This window comes from Phyllobates terribilis, unplaced genomic scaffold (assembly GCF_046119375.1).
Source record: "Phyllobates terribilis strain yellow unplaced genomic scaffold, ASM4611937v1 Scaffold_7__3_contigs__length_470593459, whole genome shotgun sequence".
Lineage (NCBI taxonomy): Eukaryota > Metazoa > Chordata > Amphibia > Anura > Dendrobatidae > Phyllobates > Phyllobates terribilis.
The window spans coordinates 246,889,914-246,914,421 of record NW_027362767.1 but is presented as its reverse complement, the minus strand read 5'-3'; the positions used below and the strand labels follow the sequence as shown (position 1 = coordinate 246,914,421).

Sequence of the window (24,508 nt, the reverse complement as noted above, 5' to 3'; positions counted from 1 at the left end):
GGGGCACTGTCACGGGTGTGTCAGGTGTAATAGACAGTCGCTCTGGATCTGGCTATAGAAGGTCACTGCACTTGGCATTGAAGACACTTTCTTAATCCTTCTTCCTTTAAGACCCATTGGCGACCTCCCTCCTGCTGCTGATTGACACACCCTTGCATGGAAGTTAAAAACTCTGAATTTGCTCCAGCTAATCGCCGGTGATACTTCTATGTACAGGCTAGGAGCACTAGCAGTCGGCTAGCGTCTTCTCTGGTGCCCTTGAAGGACAGTTGGCGTTACTCCTCTGTTGTCTGCTCAAGCTAAGTTAATCCCCTTTTTTTACCTTGTTGTCTTTAGTTTCTAGTGGGGCCTGACCAGTGCTCACCCCTCCCCCTCCCTAACTAGGGCCAAGCTTTAGGGTCATCCAGGGTTTAGGGTCCCGCTCGGCGATAGGTGTGGAACCTATATAGGGACTGTAGGGTAGGCAGGGTGATATTAGATCTGCCTAGGGGTCTCCACTCCTCCTTTCCCTAGTTTTTGGGCTTCCTCCCCCTTTTCCTTTCGTGTTGCACTTAGTCTTTCCCACACCTTGCTTGACAGTGTCAAGAACAAGTTGTTTTATACACTTTGTTAGTTCAAAACGCATTTTTACATTTTATTTTGAATTCTAGTAAGGGGTTCACAGATCTAATCCTGATTTTTTACTAATAATTTATATGGGTCCTTAAATGGGTTAACAGGGATAATTTCCTATTTCAAAAACATGTATCTGTGCAACCGTCAGCAAATGTGTAATTTACACCCCATTAAATTAGCTTACCCCTGACAAGATTAGGTGTCACGCTGATAACTTGCATGTTTTCTCAGCTCTGTCCTACTCACTACGCTCACCGCTCTACTCCTCCCAGTGTTAGGCCATCGCGCTGAACTGCCTCTTGTAGCACTTCCAGCACTGCTGGATTCCCCTGTTGCTGGAGAGTCTCCACCTGGCTATAGGGAGGCACGGCCAGATTCTGCAAGAATTTATCCCTCTGTGTCCTTCAGAGTTTTGCTTTCCTGACCAATCCCCTGCCAGCAGTGGATATATTAGGCAGCTCCTCCCTCCACAACTTACCTGAACTTAGGTTCGCAGTTCCAGTCCATCTCAAGTAATTAATCTGTCAATGTGCATGTTTGCTTTGACTCTCCTGTTAGCAAACCGGCTTGTTCACTTGTTTTGTCTGACCTCTCGACTCCTGACCCCGGCTTCATATTTTGATCTTGTGCTGCCCGCCCTGACCTTGGATCACCTTTGCCCCTGTGCCTCGCATTTATCCCTTGACCCGTGGGTCAGCTGCTACAGGTCCGGGGACTGCCCTGGAGTGGCAACTGGTGACTACCCTAATGGCCCAAGCCTATCCTCACTATCAGAGGCTCTAGTGAAGACCAGGTAGTTACCTAGTCATGCCCTTCCAGGGTAAGCCCGGCCAGTGGCGCAGTGTTTCCACACCCACCGCTGTCATATTAGGCCACGTGACTCCATCAGTTCTCTTTCTTGTGCTGTACGATTCACATGTGATACATGCCTGCTTAATTACTTATAGCCATGTTTCATAACAGCGCATGGGAAAACTAATGTCGCACATCACTTTTGTGAAACAGGGCTTGAGGCAGGCAATGCTCGTGACAGCAATAATGAAGACACACCAGTTTGGAAGGTATTTTTTATTTTCGATTTTATGTCTTCAATCTGCTGTATGGTAGAAATTTCTATAGCTTGTGGAATGATTGTGCACCCGTATGTGCACATTTTTGCAGCCATTTTTTAAAAAAATTGTTCCTCCTTGCGGTAATAATCCATGCCTTTCACACCCAAAGTGTTAGATCTTGGAAAACAAAAGTGTCAAAAATAATTACATGTAAATGCTCTGGTTCTCTGTATTTTAATGCAATACACCAGCAGTCAGATGGTATTCATTTATATTTGTATCCATATATGTAATTTGTAGTAAACGAATGATAATACCTACGATGACCATTAATAGGAACCGGTTTGTATTTGGTTGACTTATGTTTTTTTTATTTGTGTTTCCTTTCTTTTATTTAGTTTTGATTGTCTCTTCTAAAAACTAATTAAAATGTGAATGTATCTTAATATCTTTCACAATAAAAAATGATCTGATTGAAAAAAATAATCTACGCCTTTGGCAATCCTGCAGACAAACTTCTTATCTACTTTTCTTCCCGGCCGCTCAAGCTCTGCTCTAATGAACATCTTCACATACTCTGATTCCAAAGGCAGAAACGGTACAAAGACGTCAATAACGCTGTTCTTTATCAGGCCGCAGTTGTAAAATTCACCTACAGACAGAAACCACATACAAGAAAATTCCTTATGATCCCACTTCTACCATCACAAGCTCCATCAGAAGATCACCATACATCAAAACAATAACACCATTAATCAAAAGACCGTCACTTTCCTCACCAATCCACACCCAGTGACCGTGATGTTTTACTTTTTTTCAAAAATATATAAATCCCTATAGAATTCACAGGCATGCCCCATAGTCATCTCCACTGACTCTATTCTTTCATCATTATCCACCTATTTGAAGGAAATTGTTACTCCTTTGCTCAAGAAAGCGGCATCCTTCACACTAGATACAGGCCACTTTCTTTAGACCATTAGAAATTTATCAACGGTTGCCCCAGACAGCAAAATGGTCACTCTCAATGTTAACAGCTTATACACCTCTTTTAAACATGACAAGGGCTTACAGGCTGTAATGTAATTGATACGCTCAATAATTCTCACCTGTCCCATGATTCTATTCAACTATGTATTGATCTTCTCACTGTTGTCTTACATGAAACATTTTTTCTTTTTAGAGACAAATTCTATTTCCAAATTTGAGGCACAGCCATGGGGTCCAATGTGGTACCTGCCTATGCCAACTGCCATATTAGCATCTAGAAAACAAATACATCTATAGAAATGATTTATTTATGCAACATTCAATTTGCTGGCATAGATACATTGATGAAATCTTTTGAATCTGGAACAGTCCTCCAGATACACTTATTTTGTTTTGTTTTCAATGTTTTATTTATTAAAGAATTAGATATAACAGATAACATATTCAATTTTTCAAGCTGAATCAAATCATGTAGAAAAAAGGTACAGCAAATTTTTTAAAGACTTGAATTTGAGGTACAAGGTATTGTCATGTAGATTGCAGCAATACACAATAATAGAGATGACTCAGTTTGAACATATAGACAGTGTATAACATAAAAGAGAGACCGTTTTGTCTCCATATATAAGTAATGACAATGTAAGAAAACGAGAAACAAGAATGCATAAAAAAAATGAAAGGTTCAAATAATCAACTGGGGTATGAGGAAAAGGAAACTTGGATAAAAAGGGGAGGAAGAGAAGGGGATGGGAAAGTGAGCAGGGGGGGGGGGTGGTCCAATCACTGTATGAAGAGGTTAAAAGTAAAAATAGCGTACTTTAAAATGTTGAGACAGTTTATGTGATAGAGGATAGGAAGGAAGCTGAGTTTCTGAATTTCTGCCATGGAGTCCAAACCTGATAAAAGGAGGCGAGATTTTGCATTGACAAGTCTGCCAGTTGTTCAGTTTGGAATAATTAGTCAATTTTGAGAAGCAATTGCTTCTTGCTTGGTAAATCAGGTGTGCTCCAAAGTGGTGGTATGAGAAGCTTACCCGCCGATAGAACAAAATAAACTAATTAAGATAGGAATTTTTTGTCCGATTTAATGGGGAGGTTTAAGAATATGTGTTCTGGGGTTAAGGTCAAGTGTATATGTAGCAGTTCAAATAGGGTTTGGGATACCATTTTCCAGAATCTTTGAATAACTGGGCAATTCCACCATTTGTGTAATTAAGATCCTTTATCCCTTTCACACCTCCAACAAAGCTCTGGGGTAGTAGAAAATCATTTATGAGTCTGGATGGGTGTTGTGTACCATTGAGAGGTTATTTTATAGGAGTTCTCTTGAACCCTGACACATTGTGAAGGACCATGTGAGAAATTATATATTTGTTTGCTTTGGGATTCAGTAAAAGAGGTACCCAACTCTTTTTCCCATTTTAACAAGAATGCTCTCTTCTGAGATATATCCTTCAAGAGTAGGATGTTGTAGAGAGAAGAGAGGATTTTCTTTGGCGGACTTGTCTGTGCGCAAAGAGATTCATAAGCAGTGAGTGGTCTAGAGGGATCTCCCTTTATCAAGTCTTGATGTACTGCCTTTTTTAAAGATTCATAATGGAGAAAATTAAAGTTGGACATTGTAGGCAAGGCGTTCATTTCTTGGAAGGTGATGAAGGAGCCATCCTTCAGTAGTTGGTCTATTAAGGGGGAGGTTTCTACATGTCTTCCTGTATTATGTGATTTGGGTTATCCTAAGCTTGGGGTTAGTAAGTCCGATGCTCGAGATAATGGAGATAGGAGGGGAGCTAAAGAATCTGCGACTGTTAACCAACGTTTGACCGTTGTGCGTGTTAGTTGGTTGTGAAATGTAGTTTTATTTGTTAAAATGAGGTTAGATAGAATTATTGAGCGCAGTGGTATAGGTGACATATGTTCTTCTATGGAGAGCCATAGCTTCTCCCTCGTTTTTCTGATCCAATCAGTAGTTCTGGATAGTATGGCGGCTTGGTAGTATTTATGGATATTGGGTACTCCCATACTGCCCGATCTCTTAGGGAGCGATAAAGTTAGGGAGTTCAATCTTGGTAGGTGCTTGTTCCAAATGTAATTTAAAAAAGAGTGAGTTAATTTTGGATAAGTATGTTTTGGACAGAGAAATGGGAAGCATTTGAAATAGGTAAATGAATTTGGATAAAATAACGCTTTTAATTAGTTTTTTTCTGCCAAACTAAGAGAGATAGGGACCCCTCCATTGCTTGATGTGGTCTGTGACTGTAACAAGAAGAGGTTTATAGTTAAGTTTAAATAAGTCTTTATAGGATGTACTTATCTTGATGCCCAAATAAGTGATGTGACTTTCTGGCCATCTGAATGGGAATTCGGTTTTAAAGCAGTTTATGGTGTGTATTGGTATGTTTTTTTCCCAGTGCTTTACATTTGGAAAGATTTATTTTGAAGTTGGACAAGGAACCATATTTGTCTAAAATCTGCATAAGGGCCGGAATCCCTTTGTGAGGTTTGTGTCATTGAGATGAGAAGGTCATCAGCGAAGGCCATGGTTTTATGGTGGATACCATGGATATTGACCCCCACTATGTCCTCACATTGATTAATGGATTTAATCAAAGGTTCCATCACCATAATAAATAAAAGTGGTGAAAGGGGGCAGCCTTGCCTTGTTCCGTTATGAATAGTGAAAGGATTAGAGAGGGAATTGTTCATTTTAATTTTAGCTGAGGGATGAGAGTACATTTGGCGTATTGCCGATGTCACAACAGGGGGAAAATTAAAGCCATTAAGTATCTCTTGTAAGAAGGTCCAGTCTACCCTGTCAAAGGCTTTCTCCGTGTCGGTGCCTAAGAGCACCAATGGAAGCTTATGGTGGATAGAGTACTGTAGCAGGTGGAGAACTCGCCAGGCGTTGTCCTTACCCTCCCTTCCCTTAATGAAGCCAGTTTGACCTGGTGATATCAATTTTGGCAAAACATCTGCTATATGTTTTGCCAGCATGCTAGCATACGTTTTGAGATCCACGTTTAGTAAAGAAATCGGTCTGCAGTTACTGCAACATTCCGGATCTTTACCTTCTTTATGTATGAGAGAGATGTGGGCTTCAAGCGTTTGGGGAGGGAAGGATTCACCTTGGAGTACTCCATTGCACATATTGAGAAGGTGGGGTTCAAGAATCGAGGAGAAGGTCTTATAATATGTAATAGGGAGACCATCACGGCCCGGTGCCTTCCCTTTGGGGCTATTTGACAGGATAGACCTAACCTCCTTTATATCAAATGGCCTAGAAAATGCTACTTGTTGGTCCTTAGTAAATTGAGTTTTGTTAAGAATGATTGTATGTATGTACGTTTTCTAGTTTTTTCTTGAACAGATTAGTCAGGAAAAAGGTTATATAGATTTGAATAGTATTTTAAGAATTCTGATGTAATAATGTTGTGATCTGTTGTACGGTGGCCGCTGAAGGTTTTCAGGGTATGTATGCTGGTTCGGACTTGCCTTATTTTAATTTAGGACATCATCAATTTGGAAGCCTTATCACCATGCACAAACATGCGATTTTTCCAATTAAGGTATTGTTTAGCAGATTGCTTATTTAATAAGTCCTTTAGTTGTTGTCTGTGAGGGCTTCCAAAGTTTGATGTAGCAGAGTTCTTTTGTGTTGTGTTTCTAGATCTGCTATTTCCTTGTAAAGGGTTTGTGTATGTTTTTTGCGTTGTTTGTTTATGTAGGACGCCATGGAAATCAGTTCTCCTCTGATCACTGATTTATGAGCTTCCCATAGGGTTGAGAATTTGATTTCTGGTGTTGCATTGATTTCGAAGAAATTGGTTAGGGTGGTTTGGATGCGCTTTTTATTGATGTCAGACAGTAAAATTGATTCATTCAGTCTCAATGTGTGGTGGATAGAGTGGGATTTAGAGAGCGAGAAGCAAACTGAGACTACTGAATGGTCAGAATGAACCGAATGAAGTATTTCTGATTTAACAGTTGTCACGCACACGCCCGGACTGACTGGCGTGAGCGTGGTTAGTGATCCCACTGGACCATGAACCGAGGAGTGCCTGAAGGGGCGTGACTAAGTATCAACTCGGTCCGACGAAGGGTCGCACGGCGGCTCAGTCAACTCTGTGCACTAGGGAGGAACCGAGCAGAGGGACCAGGTGCTACTCCAGGTGAGACCCCGGTCACAGCTGTTGACCCACACCGGGGAATGCAGAAACAGGCAGGTTAGGCTGGCATACAGACAGGTGGGTACTGGCAGGCACGGCTGGTATGCAGACAGGTGGGTACTGGCAGGCACGGCTGGTGTGCAGACAGGTGGGTACTGGCAGGTAGGAACGCAGGCAGGATAGGGACCAGTACAGACTGGGATACAGGAACAGAGCCGCAGGTGCGGTAGACAAGCAGAGCAGAGCAAAACCCGCAGGTGCGGTAGACAAGCAGAGCAGAGTGTAGCATCGGCGTCTCTGCCCCCTGCCAGGCAGAGACGCCGTCCCTCTCACGCCGAGCCGAGGGGAGCTGTTTCTATTGTGGCAGTAAGGAGCACTCCATCCGTTCCTGCCCAGAGAAGCCGGGAAATGCCAGTGTCTAGGACCGCTCGGAGAGGTCGTCCTAGGCAAAAGTAAGCCCTCTCCATCCCTGACTTTGTCTGTCTCTATCTCCTGGGGAGAGAACCGTCATTTTGAAATCACTCATCTGGATTCTGGAGCTACTGGAAACCTCATTTCCCAGTCCTTGGTAGTAGAGAGATACCGAATTCCCACCAAACCTTTGGCTGAACCATTGTCAGTCGCCTCCGTGGATGGAAGACTCCTTCCGGTGACCATCCTGCTCGTCACTGAACCTATAACCCTGCAGGTGGGAATGCTGCACTCTGAGAAGATCTCCTTCCATGTGCTGTCCGGACTCTCTCACTCCCTATTGCTAGGTCTTCCCTGGCTCCAGATACATGAACCCGTGCTGAACTGGCAATCCGGTGAAGTACTCCGGTGGGGGCAGGACTGCCATAGGACCTGCCTGGTTCCGGTTCGCCCGGCTCGTCCACCACCTACCCCAGCTAATTTACCCGGTCTTCCGGCTCTTTACTGGTCCTATGCGGATGTCTTCGGTAAAAAGGAAGCAGAGACACTGCCACCCCATAGGCCATATGATTGCCCGATCGACCTGGTACCTGGCGCCACTCCACCCTGTGGGCGTATTTACCCGTTGTCGGCGGCCGAGACCCGGGCCATGTCTGAATACATTGAGGAGAATCTGGCTAGGGGATTCATCCGGAAGTCTACTTCCCCGGCTGGAGCCGGATTCTTCTTTGTCAAGAAGAAGGATGGCTCGCTACGCCCCTGTATTGATTATAGAGGACTCAATCAGATCACGGTAAAAAACAAATACCCCCTGCCGCTCATCTCCGAGTTGTTTGATCGCCTTAAGGGCGCCAGGATCTTTTCCAAGCTGGATCTACGTGAAGCGTATAACCTGGTCCGTATCCGTCAAGGAGACGAGTGGAAGACAGCATTCAATACCAGTGACGGTCACTATGAATACCATGTGATGCCCTTCGGTCTCTGCAATGCTCCCGCCGTCTTCCAAGAATTGGTCAATGACATCTTCCGTGATCTTCTCTACTCCTGCGTGGTGGTATACCTGGACGATATCTTGGTCTTCTCTCCGGATCTTCCCACACACCGGAGGGATGTTCGTCAGGTCCTGCTTAGGCTCAGGCAGAACCACCCCTATGCAAAATACGAGAAGTGCCTCTTCGAGCAGACCTCTCTTCCATTTCTGGGCTATGTCATCTCCCAGACAGGCTTACGAATGGATCCTGAGAAGCTCTCTGCTGTCCATAAGTGGCCCCGTCCGGAGGGGTTGAAGGCGATTCAGCGATTCCTGGGCTTCGCCAACTACTATCGTCTCTTCATCCCGCACTTCTCTTCCCGGACTGCTCCCATATCTGCTCTCACCCGTAAGGGAGCAGATCCCAAGGTATGGTCGCCCGAAGCTGAGGAGGCCTTCCTTTCCTTAAAGGAAGCCTTCTCCTCTGCCCCAGTACTGCACCGTCTGGACTGTAACAAACAGTTCTTCCTGGAGGTTGATGCTTCCTCCTCCAGAGCCGGAGCGGTGCTCACTCAAAAGTCTTCATCCGGGAGAATGGTCACCTGCGGCTTCTTCTCCAAGCTCTTCTCCTCGTCTGAGCGCAACTACTCCATCGGAGACCGAGAATTGTTAGCCGTTAAATTGGCGCTGGAGGAATGGCGCTACCTGCTGGAAGGGGTTCTATACCCGGTGATCATCTATACGAATCACAAAAATCTGGCATATCTCCAAAATGCCCAAAGACTCAATCCGCGTCAGGCCCGGTGGTCTTTGTTCTTCGCCCGCTTCGACTTCATCCTGCATTTCCGCCCGGCGGACAAGAATGTCAAAGCCGACGCCTTGTCCCGATCCTTCCTGTCCTTCGATCGGGAGGAGGAGCCTATGCACATTATTGACCCCTCTAAGGTGATGAAGGTGGCTCCCTTGGATCTAACTCGTCTTCCACCCGGTAAGACTTTTGTAGCAGTACCAGATCGTGAGAAGGTTCTTCGCTGGGGTCATTCATCTAAACTAGCCGGCCATGCTGGCCAAAAGAAGACCTTCCTGCTTATCACCTGGCATTACTGGTGGCCTACCCTGCGCAAGGATGTGATAGACTTCATCTCAGCCTGTTCGTCCTGTGGCCGCAACAAAGTTCCCAGACATCTACCTGCCGGTCATCTCTTGCCTCTTCCCGTACCTGATGCCCCATGGCAACATATTGCTATGGACTTTATTGCAGATCTCCCTGTCTCTGCCGGTTGTACAGTCATTTGGGTGGTCGCTAACTACTTTTCTAAAATGGCCCACTTCATTCCTCTGTCTGGTCTCCCATCTGCATCAGAGCTTGCGAAGGACTTTTTCCTCCATATCTTTCGTCTTCATGGCCTACCCCTCCACATCGTGTCGGATCGAGGGGTTCAGTTCACCTCACGCTTCTGGAGAGCTACCTGTAAGCTGCTGGACGTCACCCTGGATTTCTCCTCCGCTTACCATCCACAGTCCAATGGTCAAGTGGAGCGGATCAACCAGATACTTACTAGCTATCTCTGGCACTTTGTAAATGCCCACCATACTGATTGGGTGAACCTCCTACCCTGGGCCGAATTCTCTTATAACAACCATGAGAGCGAATCCACTTCCAAGTCGCCGTTTTTTATAGTCTTTGGCCAACATCCCCGGATTCCGTTTCCCGTCTCCGCTTCTGTGGACAACCCTGCCGCGGAGTCTCTGGTCAGTGAATTTTCTACCATTTGGGAGAGTACTAGGTCCACACTTCTTCAATCCTCCGAGCGGATGAAGAGATTTGCTGACAAGAGACGTCTGGATCTGCCTCAATTCCGTCCAGGAGACAAGGTTTGGCTCTCCTCCAAACATGTGCGGCTCAAAATACCCTCCTACAAGTTGAGTCCTCGGTTCATCGGTCCTTTTGAAGTCCTTAACCAGATAAATCCGGTGGCCTACAAGCTAAAACTCCCTGCCACCTTACGGATTCCCAACTCCTTCCACGTATCTCTCCTCAAACCCGTTGTCTTTAATTATTTTTCTAATAATCCAGGTTCCTCCCCTGCTCCGGTTTCCGCTGAGGACATTTTTGAGGTAGAGAATATTCTGGCCACCAAAAGGGTAAGGGGGAAAACCTTTTTTCTGGTGGATTGGAAGGGGTTTGGTCCAGAGGAGAGAACTTGGGAACCCAGGGAGAACATCCATGCCCCGCTTCTCCTAAAAATTTTTTTGCCTGGCCTAAAAAAGAGGGGGCGTAAATAGGGGGTACTGTAGCACCGGCGTCTCTGCCCCCTGCCAGGCAGAGACGCCGTCCCTCTCACCTCCCCGCTCCCCGAGCGGCGTCCTTCCGCGCTCCTCTTCCTGCTGCTGCCGGCGCGCGCAGCTTCCCGGGCACTGTGCTTAGGGCGCGCGCGCGCTCTCTTTCTCTTAAAGGGGCCGCTCGAGCCGTCCTAAGGAGTCTCCGGCCAATAGCCGGAGGACCTCCCATATATAAGGCACCTCCTCCAAAATGGAGGGGCCGGAGCAATAGTTGTTGCACATGTATACTTACCTCTGCTTCAGCCCTATGGTCCAGTTGCCAGCCTGACTACTGTTCCAGTCCGCCAGCCTGACTACTCTCCAGCCTGACAGTCTGCCTTCCGTTGTACCCGCCAGTCTGTCTATGGGCAAGCCCGCCTGCTTACCAGGAAGCACCTACCAGTTACCTGTCTGCTACCTGCCGTGCCTGCTAGTCCGCTCACCTGGAAGCACTCATCTGTTACCCGCCTGCTAGCCAAGGGACTTCTACCCGCTCTGCTGTCACTTGCCGTGACCACCTGCCTGCTAGCCAAGAGACTACTACCCGCTCTGCTGTCACTTGCCGTGACCACCTGCCTGCTAGCCAAGAGACTTCTACCTGCTCTGCTGTCACTTGCCGTGACCACCCATCAGCTACCCAAAGACTTCTGCCTGCTTGTTGTCCATCCGCTATACCGGTCAGTCCCAGCCATCTGGCCTGTGGGAGCCACCTGCTCTCTTACAAGGTCGTCCCCAGAGTAGCACCTGGTCCCTCAGCTCGGATCCTCCCTGGTCACAGAGTCGTTAGCCGCCGTCCGACCAGGGTCGGTTCGAGTTGATACTTAGTTACGCCCCTCTGGGTCCCTCCTTGCACCGCAGCACAGAGGTTCCACCACCCGGACCCTTTAACACAGAGCAAAACCCGCAGGTGCGGTAGACAAGCAGAGCAGAGCAAAACCCGCATGTGCGGTAGACAAGCAGAGTAGAGCAAAACCCGCAGGTGCGGTAGACAAGCAGAGCAGAGCGAAACCGCAGGTGCGGTAGACAAGCAGAGCAGAGCAAAACCCGCAGTTGCGGTAGAGAAGCAGAGCAGAGCAAAACTCGCAGGTGCGGTAGAGAAGCAGAGCAGAGCAAAACCCGCAGGTGCGGTAGACAAGCAGAGCAGAGCAAAACCCGCAGGTGCGGTAGACAAGCAGAGCAAGAACCGCAGGTGCGGTAGACAAGCAGAGCAAAACCCACAGGTGCGGTAGACAAGCAAAGCAGAGCAAAACCTGCAGGTGCGGTAGACAAGCAGAGCAGAGCAAAACCCGCAGGTGCGGTAGACAAGCAGAGCAGAGCAAAACCAGCAGGTACGGTAAACAAGTAGAGCAGAGCAAAACCCGCAAGTGCGGTAGACAAGCAGAGCAGAGAAAATACACACAAGGTACTTACAATGAAGTAGCGAGCGGACACTAAACTCACAAACAGTAGTACAGAGACAACCAGTTGGAGTTAGGTGCAGGTTCAGACACTGCAGGAAAAGGGAAGATACGGACATAGAGACAAACAAGTAATGGGCTAGGACACTGTTCAGACAGGAACTGAACCAGGAACAAGATACAGGAACGAGCCTGGGAACTCAGCCCCCAGGGTGGCGGAAACAGACTAGAAGTCACAGATACAGGTAACAGGCCTGGGTATACAGCCCCCAGGGTGGCGGAAACAGACAAGATACAGGACAGGACCTGGCAACTCAGTTGCACAGAACACACTGAAAGAAAGTGTTGCTCAGGCACCTCCTACTGGGTGGAGGGGGTTTAAGTATCCAGTGACTCACAGCAATAGGCTGGGGACGCATTAGGACTGTGCACACAGTAACTATAAGAAACAGGCAGTAACCGTGCAGCAGGTACTGGAGCAAAGTGTGCAGCCTGGACTGATAGGTAAGATGGCGGTCTTGCATGGTGGGAGGTGGTAAGCCATGCCAGCACGCCGCCAGGGATGTTACAACAGTTAGTGAAAGGAGAGACTTGGGTAGGAAAACATAGTCTATCCTATGATAGGAATTATGCGCGTGAGAGAAAAAAGTGTAGTCTAGCTCAGTGGGATGACAAAATCCCCATAAGTCGATGAGTGAGAGTGTATGTAGTGATTTTTTTTATCTTGGCTTGGTCTCTGAGGGAGATATGGCTTTTTTTTTAAGAGGAATTCAGAGACGGCTCCAGAGGAGTGTTGAGGTCCGCTCCAATAATTGGAGTGCCTTCATTGAAGGCCCGAAATTTGTTCAATTTGGATAATATCCATCTGATCTGCTTCTTGTTGGGGGCATATAGATTACCAATCGTGACCAAGGATCCTGCCAAGAGGCCCTTCACAAAAATAAAGCGTCCCTCAGGGTCAATTAAAGATTTGTTTAGTAGAAAAGGCGTATCTTTAGTGAAAGCTATCGATACTCCTCTAGAAACTTTCTGGGGTGAAGTAGCATGGTGCCATTAGTTGAAATTAGCTTTTTCAAAGGAGGGGAGTTTCCCTGTTTGGAAATGGGTTTCTTGTAGAAGAAGTATGTCAAAAGTTTTTTTTCTGAACCTAGCTAATGTTTGCGATCTTGGAATAGGTGAATTTAAACCATGTGTGTTGAAATTTGCTAGTTTGAATATTTCTTGTTTAGCTTCCATGGTTAAAGGGGGTTAAAGGGGTTGTGGTGGAAAACAATTATACTGATTGTCAGTTGAGGTGGACCAAGGAGTGGGTTGAGTCATTGGGGGAAAGAGGAGGGGAAAAAAGACAGTCATTAGATGAATGGGATTAGTAATAAAGCAAATACAGTTGTAGTTACGGGTAACAGTAGTGTTAACCAGTAAAGCTAGAGGGGGAAAAAGGAAGTTTTGAGCATAAAGGGGAACATGATGGTGCCACAGAGGAGTGTTCTGTAGATCTTATGGGACTAACCGCACCACATCTCTTCAACGTGAAGGTAACTATGGTGGTAACAAAAAGAGTCCCACAGGTGAGGAAGGTCTAATTAGTATGTTGAAATACAGAGTTTAGAAATTGAGCTAGGCAAATTACAAATAATTCAATACTTTTAATTCAATATTTATATCACAAGGGACAGTCTCAGAAACCCTTTCTGTTTGAATGGGTAAAAGAAATAGATCAATAAATCTTTAGGTTAATTCCAACAATTTTTCGAAAAGGTTGTAGTACTAAAGGTATTTTAAATGAGAGGTAAAGACCAGATCTTGAGATCCTCCTGATACACTTATTGCCTTTGTCTCCTTTCTTAATTCCGACAGAGCAGTACTCCAGCTTACACTTAACTATAACACCCCTAAAATATAATTGCTTGACACTTCAGTCATCAAGAGCAATGAGGTTCTCCTTACAGCCGATCTCTACTCCAAACCCACTGATTGTAACAGCTTACTCCATTACTCCAGCTGCCATCTTAAATCCACCAAAATTAGTCTCCCCAGTTCCCAAAGGACAACTAGAATAGTCACCAGTGATACACTCTTACCAACTAGACTAGATGAGATAGCTAAAAAAAATTCTTAGACATCAATTATCCACAACATCTCCTGCAATGTGAGAAACAGCCCAGGGGCGTAATGATTGAAGTCATAGAGGGTGCGACTTCAACCGGGCCTGTGCGGTAGGGGCCCGCCGACGCCAGTGCCTATTTCAGCTGGATGTGTGTCATAGAGACCAGTCGGCTTCCTGCACAACATTACACGCCGCCGCCATTAATATATCCACAAACATGAAAATCCTATCCCATAAAAGGATCTTACACACGTGAGACAACTTCGTGGCATATATCGTCCATGCTGCCTTTTCTATGTGGGTGAAAGTACCCAACACAAAGGAGACAGCATCCCAAGCCACAAATCGACCATCCAATGCGGCAAGACGCGGCTAGCACTAACTCACCATTTTTCTTATTCAAACTTTCGCTATCACAATTACATTTCCAGATAATTGAACAGGTTTCAAGATCGAGACGTGGAGGGAACCAAATACAGCTACTAGAATTAAGGGAATCCTATTGGATTCATACACTGCAAACACTTTCCCCTAAGGGAATTAATAGAGATAATAGAGAGCTGGATATTTTAGCATAATCTAACCAATAAAATAGTTTTTATTCCTACAGACCCATTGATCCGATTTTGCTATTAAGAGTAAGTGCATCAGCTACCCTGTGCCTCTTACTATGTCGTCCTCCTTCTTTTCTCCTGCTAGCCTTTATCTCTTTCCTTCCATCTCTTTAGTCAAAGCAAAATACCAGGAAGTATAAAAAACAGCTTTATTTTATTTAAATCATGACCAACCAAAAAGAGACAAAAAAACACAACGTAAAAAAAGCGATAAAAAGTCATGTAAAAAAAAATTCACTAAGCAAATCAATAAAAGAAAAACACAAGTAATCTAATCTACCTAATAGTTGCAGAGATGCTGCACTTACTAAATGTTCGTGGGAACATAGCCTAAGCTATAAAAGCCCCACATGGGAGCATCCCTTTAGGCGTCAGAAAAAAAAATTGGTGTTCTGGTTAGAGACCTATAGATAGACTTCAGTGATTAATTTCTCCCCAAAATTTTGCAGAGTCTCTCCAGTTGAGCTTGGGAGGGGTCCGAGTTCATAGACTTCCCATTTTTAAAATATTTTGTCCATGTTTCATACTCACTTTTTATCGATGTCAGCAAATAATTGGATAATTTGTTGTGCACGTTAAATAATCAGATCGTCTCCCTTTGCTTTCATTGCCTATGGAACATCAAAACAAAAATTAAAATAATATTTGATCCGGTATTACAAAGGAATAAAAAAAGACAAAACTATAGAATTATTCCGAATCTATAACATCTAGTAATTGTCACGACTCCACCGCTCAGTGAGTGACTGTTTCGCTGCCCTCTGGAATCTGGGTCATGCTGAGCCATCAGTGTTTTGATTGACAGCTCGGCCATTCAATCTTGTGATTGGCATGCTGAGCTGTCGGTATTTTGATTGATAACTCAGCTGCCCAATCTGTGACTGGGAGGTGCGGGGCTTCCTCCAGGTGTTCTCTGTTGTGGAGATTGCCCAGCTGAGCTGTCTGTCTCTGATCCCTGCCAGACCTAGTTTGTGCTTCCTGGTGTTTGCCTGATTCTGTTGTGCTGAGTTCTGATCTTCTGCTTCCTGACCCTTTGGACCATGTTCTGACAATCCCTTTGTCTTTCCCTTTTGCTTTGATCCCCAATCTCCTGGTATTTGATCCCAGACCGTGATCTGACTTACACCTTTGTCTTTCCCTTTGGTTTTCTACGTACACTCTTGGTACTGACCCCGAAAACGTCTGACTTCTCTGCCTCACTGTCTGTCCGTGAGTAGTGACTAGCGTCATAGTAATGACCTGAGGAGCACAGTCTACAACCAAGAACCTAATGTTCACACAATATCTAATGAGAACAGCGAGCCAAATGCCTTTATGTCTTATCCGATATCACCCAATACAGCATTTCTTTAAAAGCTTACCAGGTGAGGTGGATCCTCTAAGCCTCTATTTCCGGTGGGCACACAGACCACAGTCATTGGTGCATCTTCCAGAGGACACATGGATTTGTGAGGACTAGGACTAACTAGAAATTCAGGTGCAGTTGGACAGATGGAGTGGAACCCGGCATGGAAGGATGCGAGTTGAAACACAGTAGTACAGATAATGGAACCCACCAAACAAGGAACACTAGAGTCTCAGTCCCAAGATACAGGTGTGTTTGTGTCAATGGTCCTTAAATAGGTCTAGGGAGATGATGTCATTGATTCACACAGGACAACCTGCAAAATCCAACGTGAAGCACAATAGAGGGCAACGGGCACAGGAGAAGGGAGCGGAACCTAGGATACCCGGGACAGATGTGTAACAATTGCATCAAGTGGCATGGCTTGGGCTACGGGCCTATAGGTGACAGTGCTGCCTCTATTGCCACTGAGGACCACTGAACTCCAGTAGCCCACTAGCCTCCATGGATAACAAAGGTCTGGTGCTTTGCACAGTGACAGGACACCAAGTAAGAAAGTATTGAACTTTCATGATAGAAGACACCATGCTCTACAAAGAGGTCAAAAACCTCTTAGGCAAAATTTCCAGGCTGACGGTTATCTATCTAGGCCAGAAAAAATAATAAGTAGAATAATGTTGGCTCTTCTACACAAAACTGCTCCCGTACAAACATCACTGCCCTTCACATAGGATTCTGGGACAACCTATTTGATGTCGCCCTTACCACATAAAGATGAAAACTTTTTTTTATTTAAGACACGCCATCAATGTTATCATGATAATCAAAATACGGCTTTAGGGAATGCAAGAATCCTGGATGCATCTTGTCAATGTCATCAAATATGAAGAGCGCATAAAACGCGACACGTTCCCTCTGATCCATGCGTCCAGCTGGTCCTGTAGGTAAAGAAAAGAAGGCATCATAGTCTTTAGATATAAAAGATTAGTGCTTGCCTGCGACATGGAAGGGACTTTGCAATATGGCACTGTCAAAAGAGCAAAACGCTCGTTCCTTGGGTGAAATGATCGTCCATGATCTATAGTTCCACCTCAGATAACAAGTAAAAGGAGATCCATAGATTAGGGGAGTGGTGGGTTATCTAGGGAGGACTGATTATGTCACTACTCCTCTTAGGTTCAAAGTTCTGTAGAGTCGACTGCACACATGGCTTTATGAAGAAGACAGCTTGGCTGACTTCCAGACCTTCAAATAAAAATGTCACTTGCCTTGTGGGCAAATTAAATGGTTCCCCTAAAATAAAAAAAAAAAATAAAAAAACAATTGCTGACAGAACAAATTCATCAGTTGCTGACCACTAATACAGACATGGTGGCACACAGCGCGTTTGGGTTACAATCTCTTTGCCAGGCACAAAATGTATAATAGCTTTGAAGCTCAGTTTAAGGATTATTCGTGAACGTTGCAGAATAAGCAAAATAAACACAACAAAGTTTTTTAAAAATTCTCTTGCCCACTTTTTAGTTCCTGTTACATTGTCTACCTCTTCTTGCGGACTTTACTCTCCAGGTCTCTGCCTGTTTCCTCTGTAACCATCCCTTTATGTCAGTGGGTTAGTCATCAAGGGATTTGTCCTTGTTACGGTTCCTTGGAGAGTTTCACCTTTTTGTCACCATTCCCTGTCCCTGTGACAGTTCCCTGTGTCTCAAGGGTTAGGTCCACAAGGGCTTGACGTCTCACAGGTTATCTCCAAGTTCAGTCTAATAGGCAACCTTATCAGACAACGTCCAGACCACTACTCAGGTCCTCTCCGCACATAGACTGGCAGACAGCCTTCCAGTAAGACCTCATCTCTCTCCAGGGCTTGAGCTAGGCCTCATTTCTCATAGTCCAACACTGTATTTCCAGCCAATTCAATGACCATCTGGGCAACCAGACCCTACTGCAGTCTTTACAGGTCTTCATTAAAGCCTTCCTTGGGTATGACCTCTCCAATCTCACCCATCACTGGTTTCCAACTGAGCTTCCTACAGCCTCAGCAGATTCGAGTTAACTTGGGCTGACAAGGATCCTTGGCCATTACTGGTCAGGCTCCAGAGCACTCTCAGATCCACTCCTCACTGTCCACTCCTTGACTCACTCACTAGACCTCACATGGCCAAGCAGCCATGTTGCCTTCTACTGGGTGATCCATTCACGTACCAATAGATGACCCCTCTCCAGCGCTCCACACAGAGGTCTCTGGCACATCTCTTGACCACCAGTGCTGCCTCCTCTGCACCAGCAACCATCCAGACGTCCTCTGCTTCTCCATAGAGGGACAATTGTGCTCATCCAAGTGAGCAAGGTATCAGCTTATTGCTCCTCAGACCAAACACATAGCCTTCCAAACTGCTGTATCTAATCCACATGTGATACAAATGCAAAAAAATAGGAAATCCATATAAAGAAAACTGAACAAAGAGAGAAGACAACATCTGTATGAGACAGAATTTGGATAACGCAGTAGCTCCATGATATTGTATATTCTCCATTACCTTGTAGGATTCAACTTGACTTTCAAGTAGAAAACTAGGAGATGCCACAAATGTATGTAAAATTGAGTTTTGGTACCTCTTGGGTTAAAATGTTTGGATATGATATTACTGATATAAGTCTTACCACTGCCGGTCAGTCCACGAAAAGAGAAGACGAGCGGTTTGAGACATTTTTCTTTCTGCATTGTCCTCAAGATGACCTGCTTGGCTAGGTGTTGTCCGAATATGTTTTTGTCCAAGTCACACTACAGATCTGGAAGAAGTGACATATATAGAAAACAAGATGATGGTTCTGTTATTGAAAATAGTGCCATTAACGTGATCAATAGGATACCATTCCGTATGTCACATTAATGCTATTGACTGTCTGTACAGCTTGGTGCAGGAAGGGGTTAACAAGGTTGATTGGTTTAGGTATATCATAAAGATCCCGGCCGCCATGTAAAAAATGGAAACAAAGTTCTCAAAACATCTCAATTTAATCTTTGCACTTATCACTGAGGTTATTAATGGTCATCTGAGGAAGGTTCTGCCGCTGAATGCACTTAGACAAATCATCAAGATCCACTGGTGGCAGCTCCTGTGCAATTGCCGACCAATGACGTCCCAGATGTACCGGATGGGAGACAAGTCCGGAGAGCTGCAGCCATGGTGGCATGTTTAGGCCACGCAGGCTGCTCACAGTAACACAAGTAACATGTGGCCTGGTGTTGCCGTGTTGAAAAACGGCTCCTGGGACACTTTGGAGAAATGGCCGCACCCCTGGTTCCACAACCAAATTAATGTAATGCCGAGCTGTTGGTGCGCGTGGGATGAAGACTAGAGGGGTCCGGCCCCTGTATTTTGTACCACCCCACCTGTGTGATGTTCCCCTGTGAAGGACTCTTCATGACGTTATTCAGGTGGGCTCGTCGTCAGAAAGACCTTTTCATTATCCCTGTACTTTTCATATATTAAATCTAAAATGTAATATGTTTGTTCCTCGCTGCTCTAAACGTTCCCACAACCTTGAGGGAGGAAAGTATTTTTGAGGTGGGTGAAATGTAATTAACTGAATAGAACTTATTTTCTTAATGAAGAAGTGCCGTCCCATCACAGCAACTCTCTGGTCTGGAACATGTCACTGATGGACGGCCATTGGACTAGAATGGACCATCGGTGGCCTCTGTTGAACAGCATTGTCCCTGCGCTAATTTCCCTTGCTGTGCAGTTTTATTAGAGGCCGCTGCTGAACACGTCTGGTCAAATGTCCGTCTATCAGTGGCATGGTTCAGGATGATAAAAAATTAGTAAATGTCTTGTAGCTTCACAGCACTGTAATCTGTCAGATCCAAAGATATAGGAATCCCTGCCGGACGGTGGAGCAGGCATCCAGCTTTCCCATAGAAGACACAGGACAGCACGGCCGAGCTGAGTGATCCTGAGTATGGAGGATCAGGGGCAAACAGCTATGGCCGAATAATTGTTCAGCCCCACAGCTATCTAATCTTCATGGGGGACCCTAATATGTGTCATTGGTTAGCCTAGACATCATTAGCTGCCAGATCTGTATAAAACCCACAATGAATGATATTTAATGAACGGGAGGTCACTAGACCCCCCGGCATCCAAACAGCTGAGGGTCCCTTGAGGTTGAAGTTGCACCTTTTGGGCATTTATGCCACATCCTGCTGCTTTTCTATAAATGAGTAAGATGGGAACACACATTTAATAAATGGGCAACCGGATCAAGGCCAAATCGATCTTGTGTCATGCTGCTCAGTTTTTAGATTGAGCCAGACAATGTATTCTTAGTATTAACACACAGTGACAAAAATGTAGCACAAATGAAAATATGGTATTCATAAAAAACAAAAAAAATATTAAGACTGAACACAGGTTCCTGGGCGTCGTGGGGGACATTGGGGGTATGTGTCAAGTGCATCTTGCCATAGCTAAAATACTGTACCAGACGAGGAGAATTATAGCTAATCACTGGCTGACAACACACGTCAGCCGGAAGTGTGTCATGACATCCAGGGGTCTGCAGAAGACCCCCGTGCCGGTCATTGTGATCCCCTGTGAGCGCCGGCATTCATAGATTGTGATTTCTGCAGCTTTGTGTAGCACAGGGCATCGGACGATCGCAGCTTCAAGTCTCCTAAGGGGACTATTGAAGATTGTAAAAAGTAAAAAAAAAGACAAAAGTTCAAATCACCCCTCTTTTGACCCATTAAAAATAATACAATTAAAATACACATATTTGGTATCGCTGCGTTCAGAAATGCCCGATCTATCAAAATATAAAATAAATTAATCTGATCGGTAAATGACTTAACGAGAAAAAAAAAGATCAAAACACCTTAATTACAGTTTTTATTTTGTCGCCGCAACGTTGCAACAAAATGCAATAAGAGGCGATCAAAACATCGTATCTACCCCAAAATGCTATCAGTAAAAACATCAGTGCAAAAAAACAAGCCATCACCCGGCCCCAGATCCTGAAAAATGAATATGTTACAGGTCTTGGAAAATGGCGACAAAAACAAATTATTATTATTATTTTTTTTTTTTACAAATTTCCAACATTTTTTTCCACCACCTATATAATAATAATAATAATAATAAAAAACTATACCGGTTTGGTATCTGTGTACTCATACTGACCTGGAGAATCATATTGCCAGGTAAAGAACTAATGTGGATTTGCACTTTTTTTGTAATTTAAACACACTTGGAATTTTTTTTCCCCATTTTCCAGTAAACTATATGGTAAAATGAATGGTGTTGTTAAACTGTACAACCCATTTTGCAAAAAAAAGCCCTCACACGGCCATATTGACGGAAAAATAAAAAAGTTATGGCTCTTGGAAGAAAGGGAGGAAAAAAAATATATATCGCTTGGTCGTCGTGATGGGGTAGAAAGTGTGAAAACAACTTAACATCAATCTCCTTTGCTGAGATAGGAGTTTCTGAAGTTGAAGGCCTAAAGCCTGCGGCTGCACTACTGAGGGACGGTAACATGACTGCTCCTGATTTGTCAGGTAGAGCGGAGCCCGATCATGTAATAAATCTGCACTTACGACCCGCTTTGAATTTGGAGCTGGATAAAGTCTTCATGATAACACGGAGGTATGTGGTCATCTGAATATCTCAGTAGTGCAGCCTCAATAATGAGGCCTCTGACATAAAGACATCATATCTGCGCATAGAGATATGAAGAAGAAGAAGAAGAAGAAGAAGAAGCAGTTTTCACATTTTTTTTAAGTTACAGTAAAGCGAGTTCAATTCCTACATAAAATTGCTGCAAAAAAAAAACAACACGTCACAATGGTGAAGAGATTGTTTAATTGCCTCCCTTTGCTGGATACAATGTAGCTAACAGTTAATAAAAATAAAATACAGACATAAATCCACGAATAACACTGAAGTCTTTGTCCCTTAGACTCAAGTCATTGTCTTTAGTTTCCACGTGTCTTAGCTGGATGTGATGTGGCGGTAGAAGAAAAAGAAGGAAATAAAGAAAAGTACTCCCAGCTCCATCATCGCGCCTCATTACTGGGTGTTACAGGTCACTGGATTGCAGCATTAGTAACGTCGGTTCATTTTCTTAAATTTCTCATAATGATAGTCGTCCGTGGCCTTCTCGTTGGATGGACGCTTGCGGTTTGGAGGAGATTCTGAAGATGAAGGATGATACAATCAGGAAATATACATATAAAAATAATCATTCATGTTCATCTGCGATAAAACTAGGTATAAATGTCTGACAAAGCGTAGTTTTCCCTCCTTAGGGAATAGCTGGAGCCAACTACAGCCCCAGGTTTGTGTCTCCAGAGCCCCAGCTATATACTCACTCTCAGGCTCTGGCTTCTCTGTGTCGCCTACACGGAGGGGACGCGCTTTTGGCTCTTCCTTGTGACGTCTCAAAGGGGTGTTCAGGTCCTCCTGGTAGACTGAAAACCAACAGGGAAAAGGGTCGTTAAAGTGGTGATAAGAGATATGTATGTATGTATGTATGTATGTATGTATGTATGTATGTATATATATATATATATATAATATATATTATATATATATTATATATCACACCTATCTGCAGAATGCATGATTGCTGGGGGTCTGACCAGACATAATTGGGGTGTATGAATAGAAAGGTAGTGAGCATGTGCGACCATTGCTCCATTCACTGTCAATAGGAGTGGTGGTCGCACATGCTCACTACCGCTCCATATACACACAATATTTTATAATCGTTCTTGCAATCGGTGGTGGTCTCAGCAACCTAAGTCCCCCTGTATTGTACATTTATCATCTCTCCTATGAATAGGTGATAAATGTTGTCTATTGAAGCATTTATGACAACCCTTTTAAGCTGTACTCTAAAGGCCCCGTCACACTTAGCGACGCTACAGCGATCCCGACAACGATACGACCTGTCAGGGATCGTTGCTGCGTCGCTATGTGGTCGCTGGTGAGCTGTCAAACAGGCAGGTTCACCAACGATCAGGAGAGCAGCGATATCGTGGAAAGAATCTTTCCACGATGTCCTGCTCCTGGTTACCAGCCTGCTGAAGCAGACGCAGGCTGGTAACCATGATAAACATCGGGTTACTAGGGGCACATGCGCACTTAGTAACCCGCTGTTTATCATGGTTACCACTCCGCTACGGTGATGTGTGCTGACCAGCGGGAGGGCAACGACCAAAAAATGGTCCAGGACACTTTGCAGCGATCAGCGACCTCACAGCAGGGGCCTGATCGCTGCAAAGTGTCACACATAGCGACATCGCTGGTGAGGTCGCTGTTGCGCCACCAAAACCGTGACTCAGCAGCGATCTCGCTAGAGATCTCGCTATGTGAGACGGGGGCTTAAGAAACTGTTCTGTGCAGAAACGGCGCCCCTTTCCTCCATGGGCTGAGTCTGGTATCACAGCTTAACCTCATGCAAGCAAATCATATTAAATATGGCCTTCGGACAGGAAAGAGGTGGATCTGGGGAAGACAAAACCATTGTTTTCTCCAATATTAACCTCCTTAACAGAATTCCAAGTTTTATCACATAATTTGCAATATAGCGATCTTTGGATACTGTATTGTAATATGGGTATTTAGCAGGGAGCTCATTATTTTTTTGTAATTAATTCCGACAATCAATGATGAAGGAGCTGCCAATGTGCATCTGCCATTGTTAACACAAAAATGTCATCTCAGCCCCATTAACGGATCATTAAAAAGAAAAAAAAAAAAAACAAGTTATCCTCTAACCATGGGATATGGCATAATTTGCTAACTGTTGATTGCCCAACAGAAGGAGCCCCAGCAATTGCGAGATAGGAACTCAGAGAATGGTTCCGGCAGCCCCGTCCCCATTGGAGCGGAGGTGCACTTTCTCGGGTTCTGCTCGGTTTATGGTCTATGGGAATGACGCTCGGTTCACAACACTAAATATTGTTGGAGGGGCCTACGAGTTATTATACCATGACCATATACCATGATCTTACATCGATTGTGCTGTACGTAGTTGACAGCCATGTTAGTGGGCACGAAGGAAGTCTGCTTGTCCTTTTTCTTATTCTGCTGCTCGGCCAGTAAGCGGGCTTTGGCTTCCTCGGTGAAGATGATGTTTTTGATTTTTGCACTAAAAATAATAAAATATTTTATTTACATCTGTCACATTTGTTTTAACTGTCATTAATTCCCACGGCAGGTATATACACGAAGCTCACATACTCTATGCCCAGGTCCACCTCCGGGATGCCGCTCAGCATCTGATTGGACAACATCTCCTCGGTCTTCTTGGCGGAGGACACCTTGATGCTGTCCGGGAGCTCGTACAAGCAATCCTCCGCACTCTTCGGCTTCACCTTCTTCTCTTCGTTCTCAATTATTCCTTTTCTTTTCTTCAGCTCTGTCTCTATGTACTTCATCCTGAAATTGCAAATATAAGAGATATTGTTAGTATTAATAATGCATAGTACAATTGCCAAATTGTGGAGAACAACCC

The 24,508-nt window shown here is 44.7% G+C and overlaps 1 protein-coding gene and 1 pseudogene across 1 annotated transcript in view; both read right to left on the bottom strand.

Annotated features, from left to right (window-relative positions):
- Positions 1–1,703: 1,703 nt before the first annotated feature.
- Positions 1,704–19,412, bottom strand: LOC141155479 (torsin-1B-like; annotated as a pseudogene).
- Positions 19,413–20,862: 1,450 nt separating this feature from the next.
- CUNH9orf78 (chromosome unknown C9orf78 homolog) overlaps positions 20,863–24,508 on the bottom strand; it is a 6,356-nt gene continuing 2,710 nt past the window's right edge. The window contains exons 6-9 of the mRNA XM_073640167.1: positions 24,235–24,432; positions 24,006–24,142; positions 22,359–22,457; positions 20,863–22,181 (exon numbers count right to left, since the gene is read on the bottom strand). Coding sequence (XP_073496268.1) covers positions 22,090–22,181; positions 22,359–22,457; positions 24,006–24,142; positions 24,235–24,432 — 526 coding nt within the window. The 3' untranslated portion in view covers positions 20,863–22,089. The remainder of the gene's footprint in view (positions 22,182–22,358; positions 22,458–24,005; positions 24,143–24,234; positions 24,433–24,508) is intronic.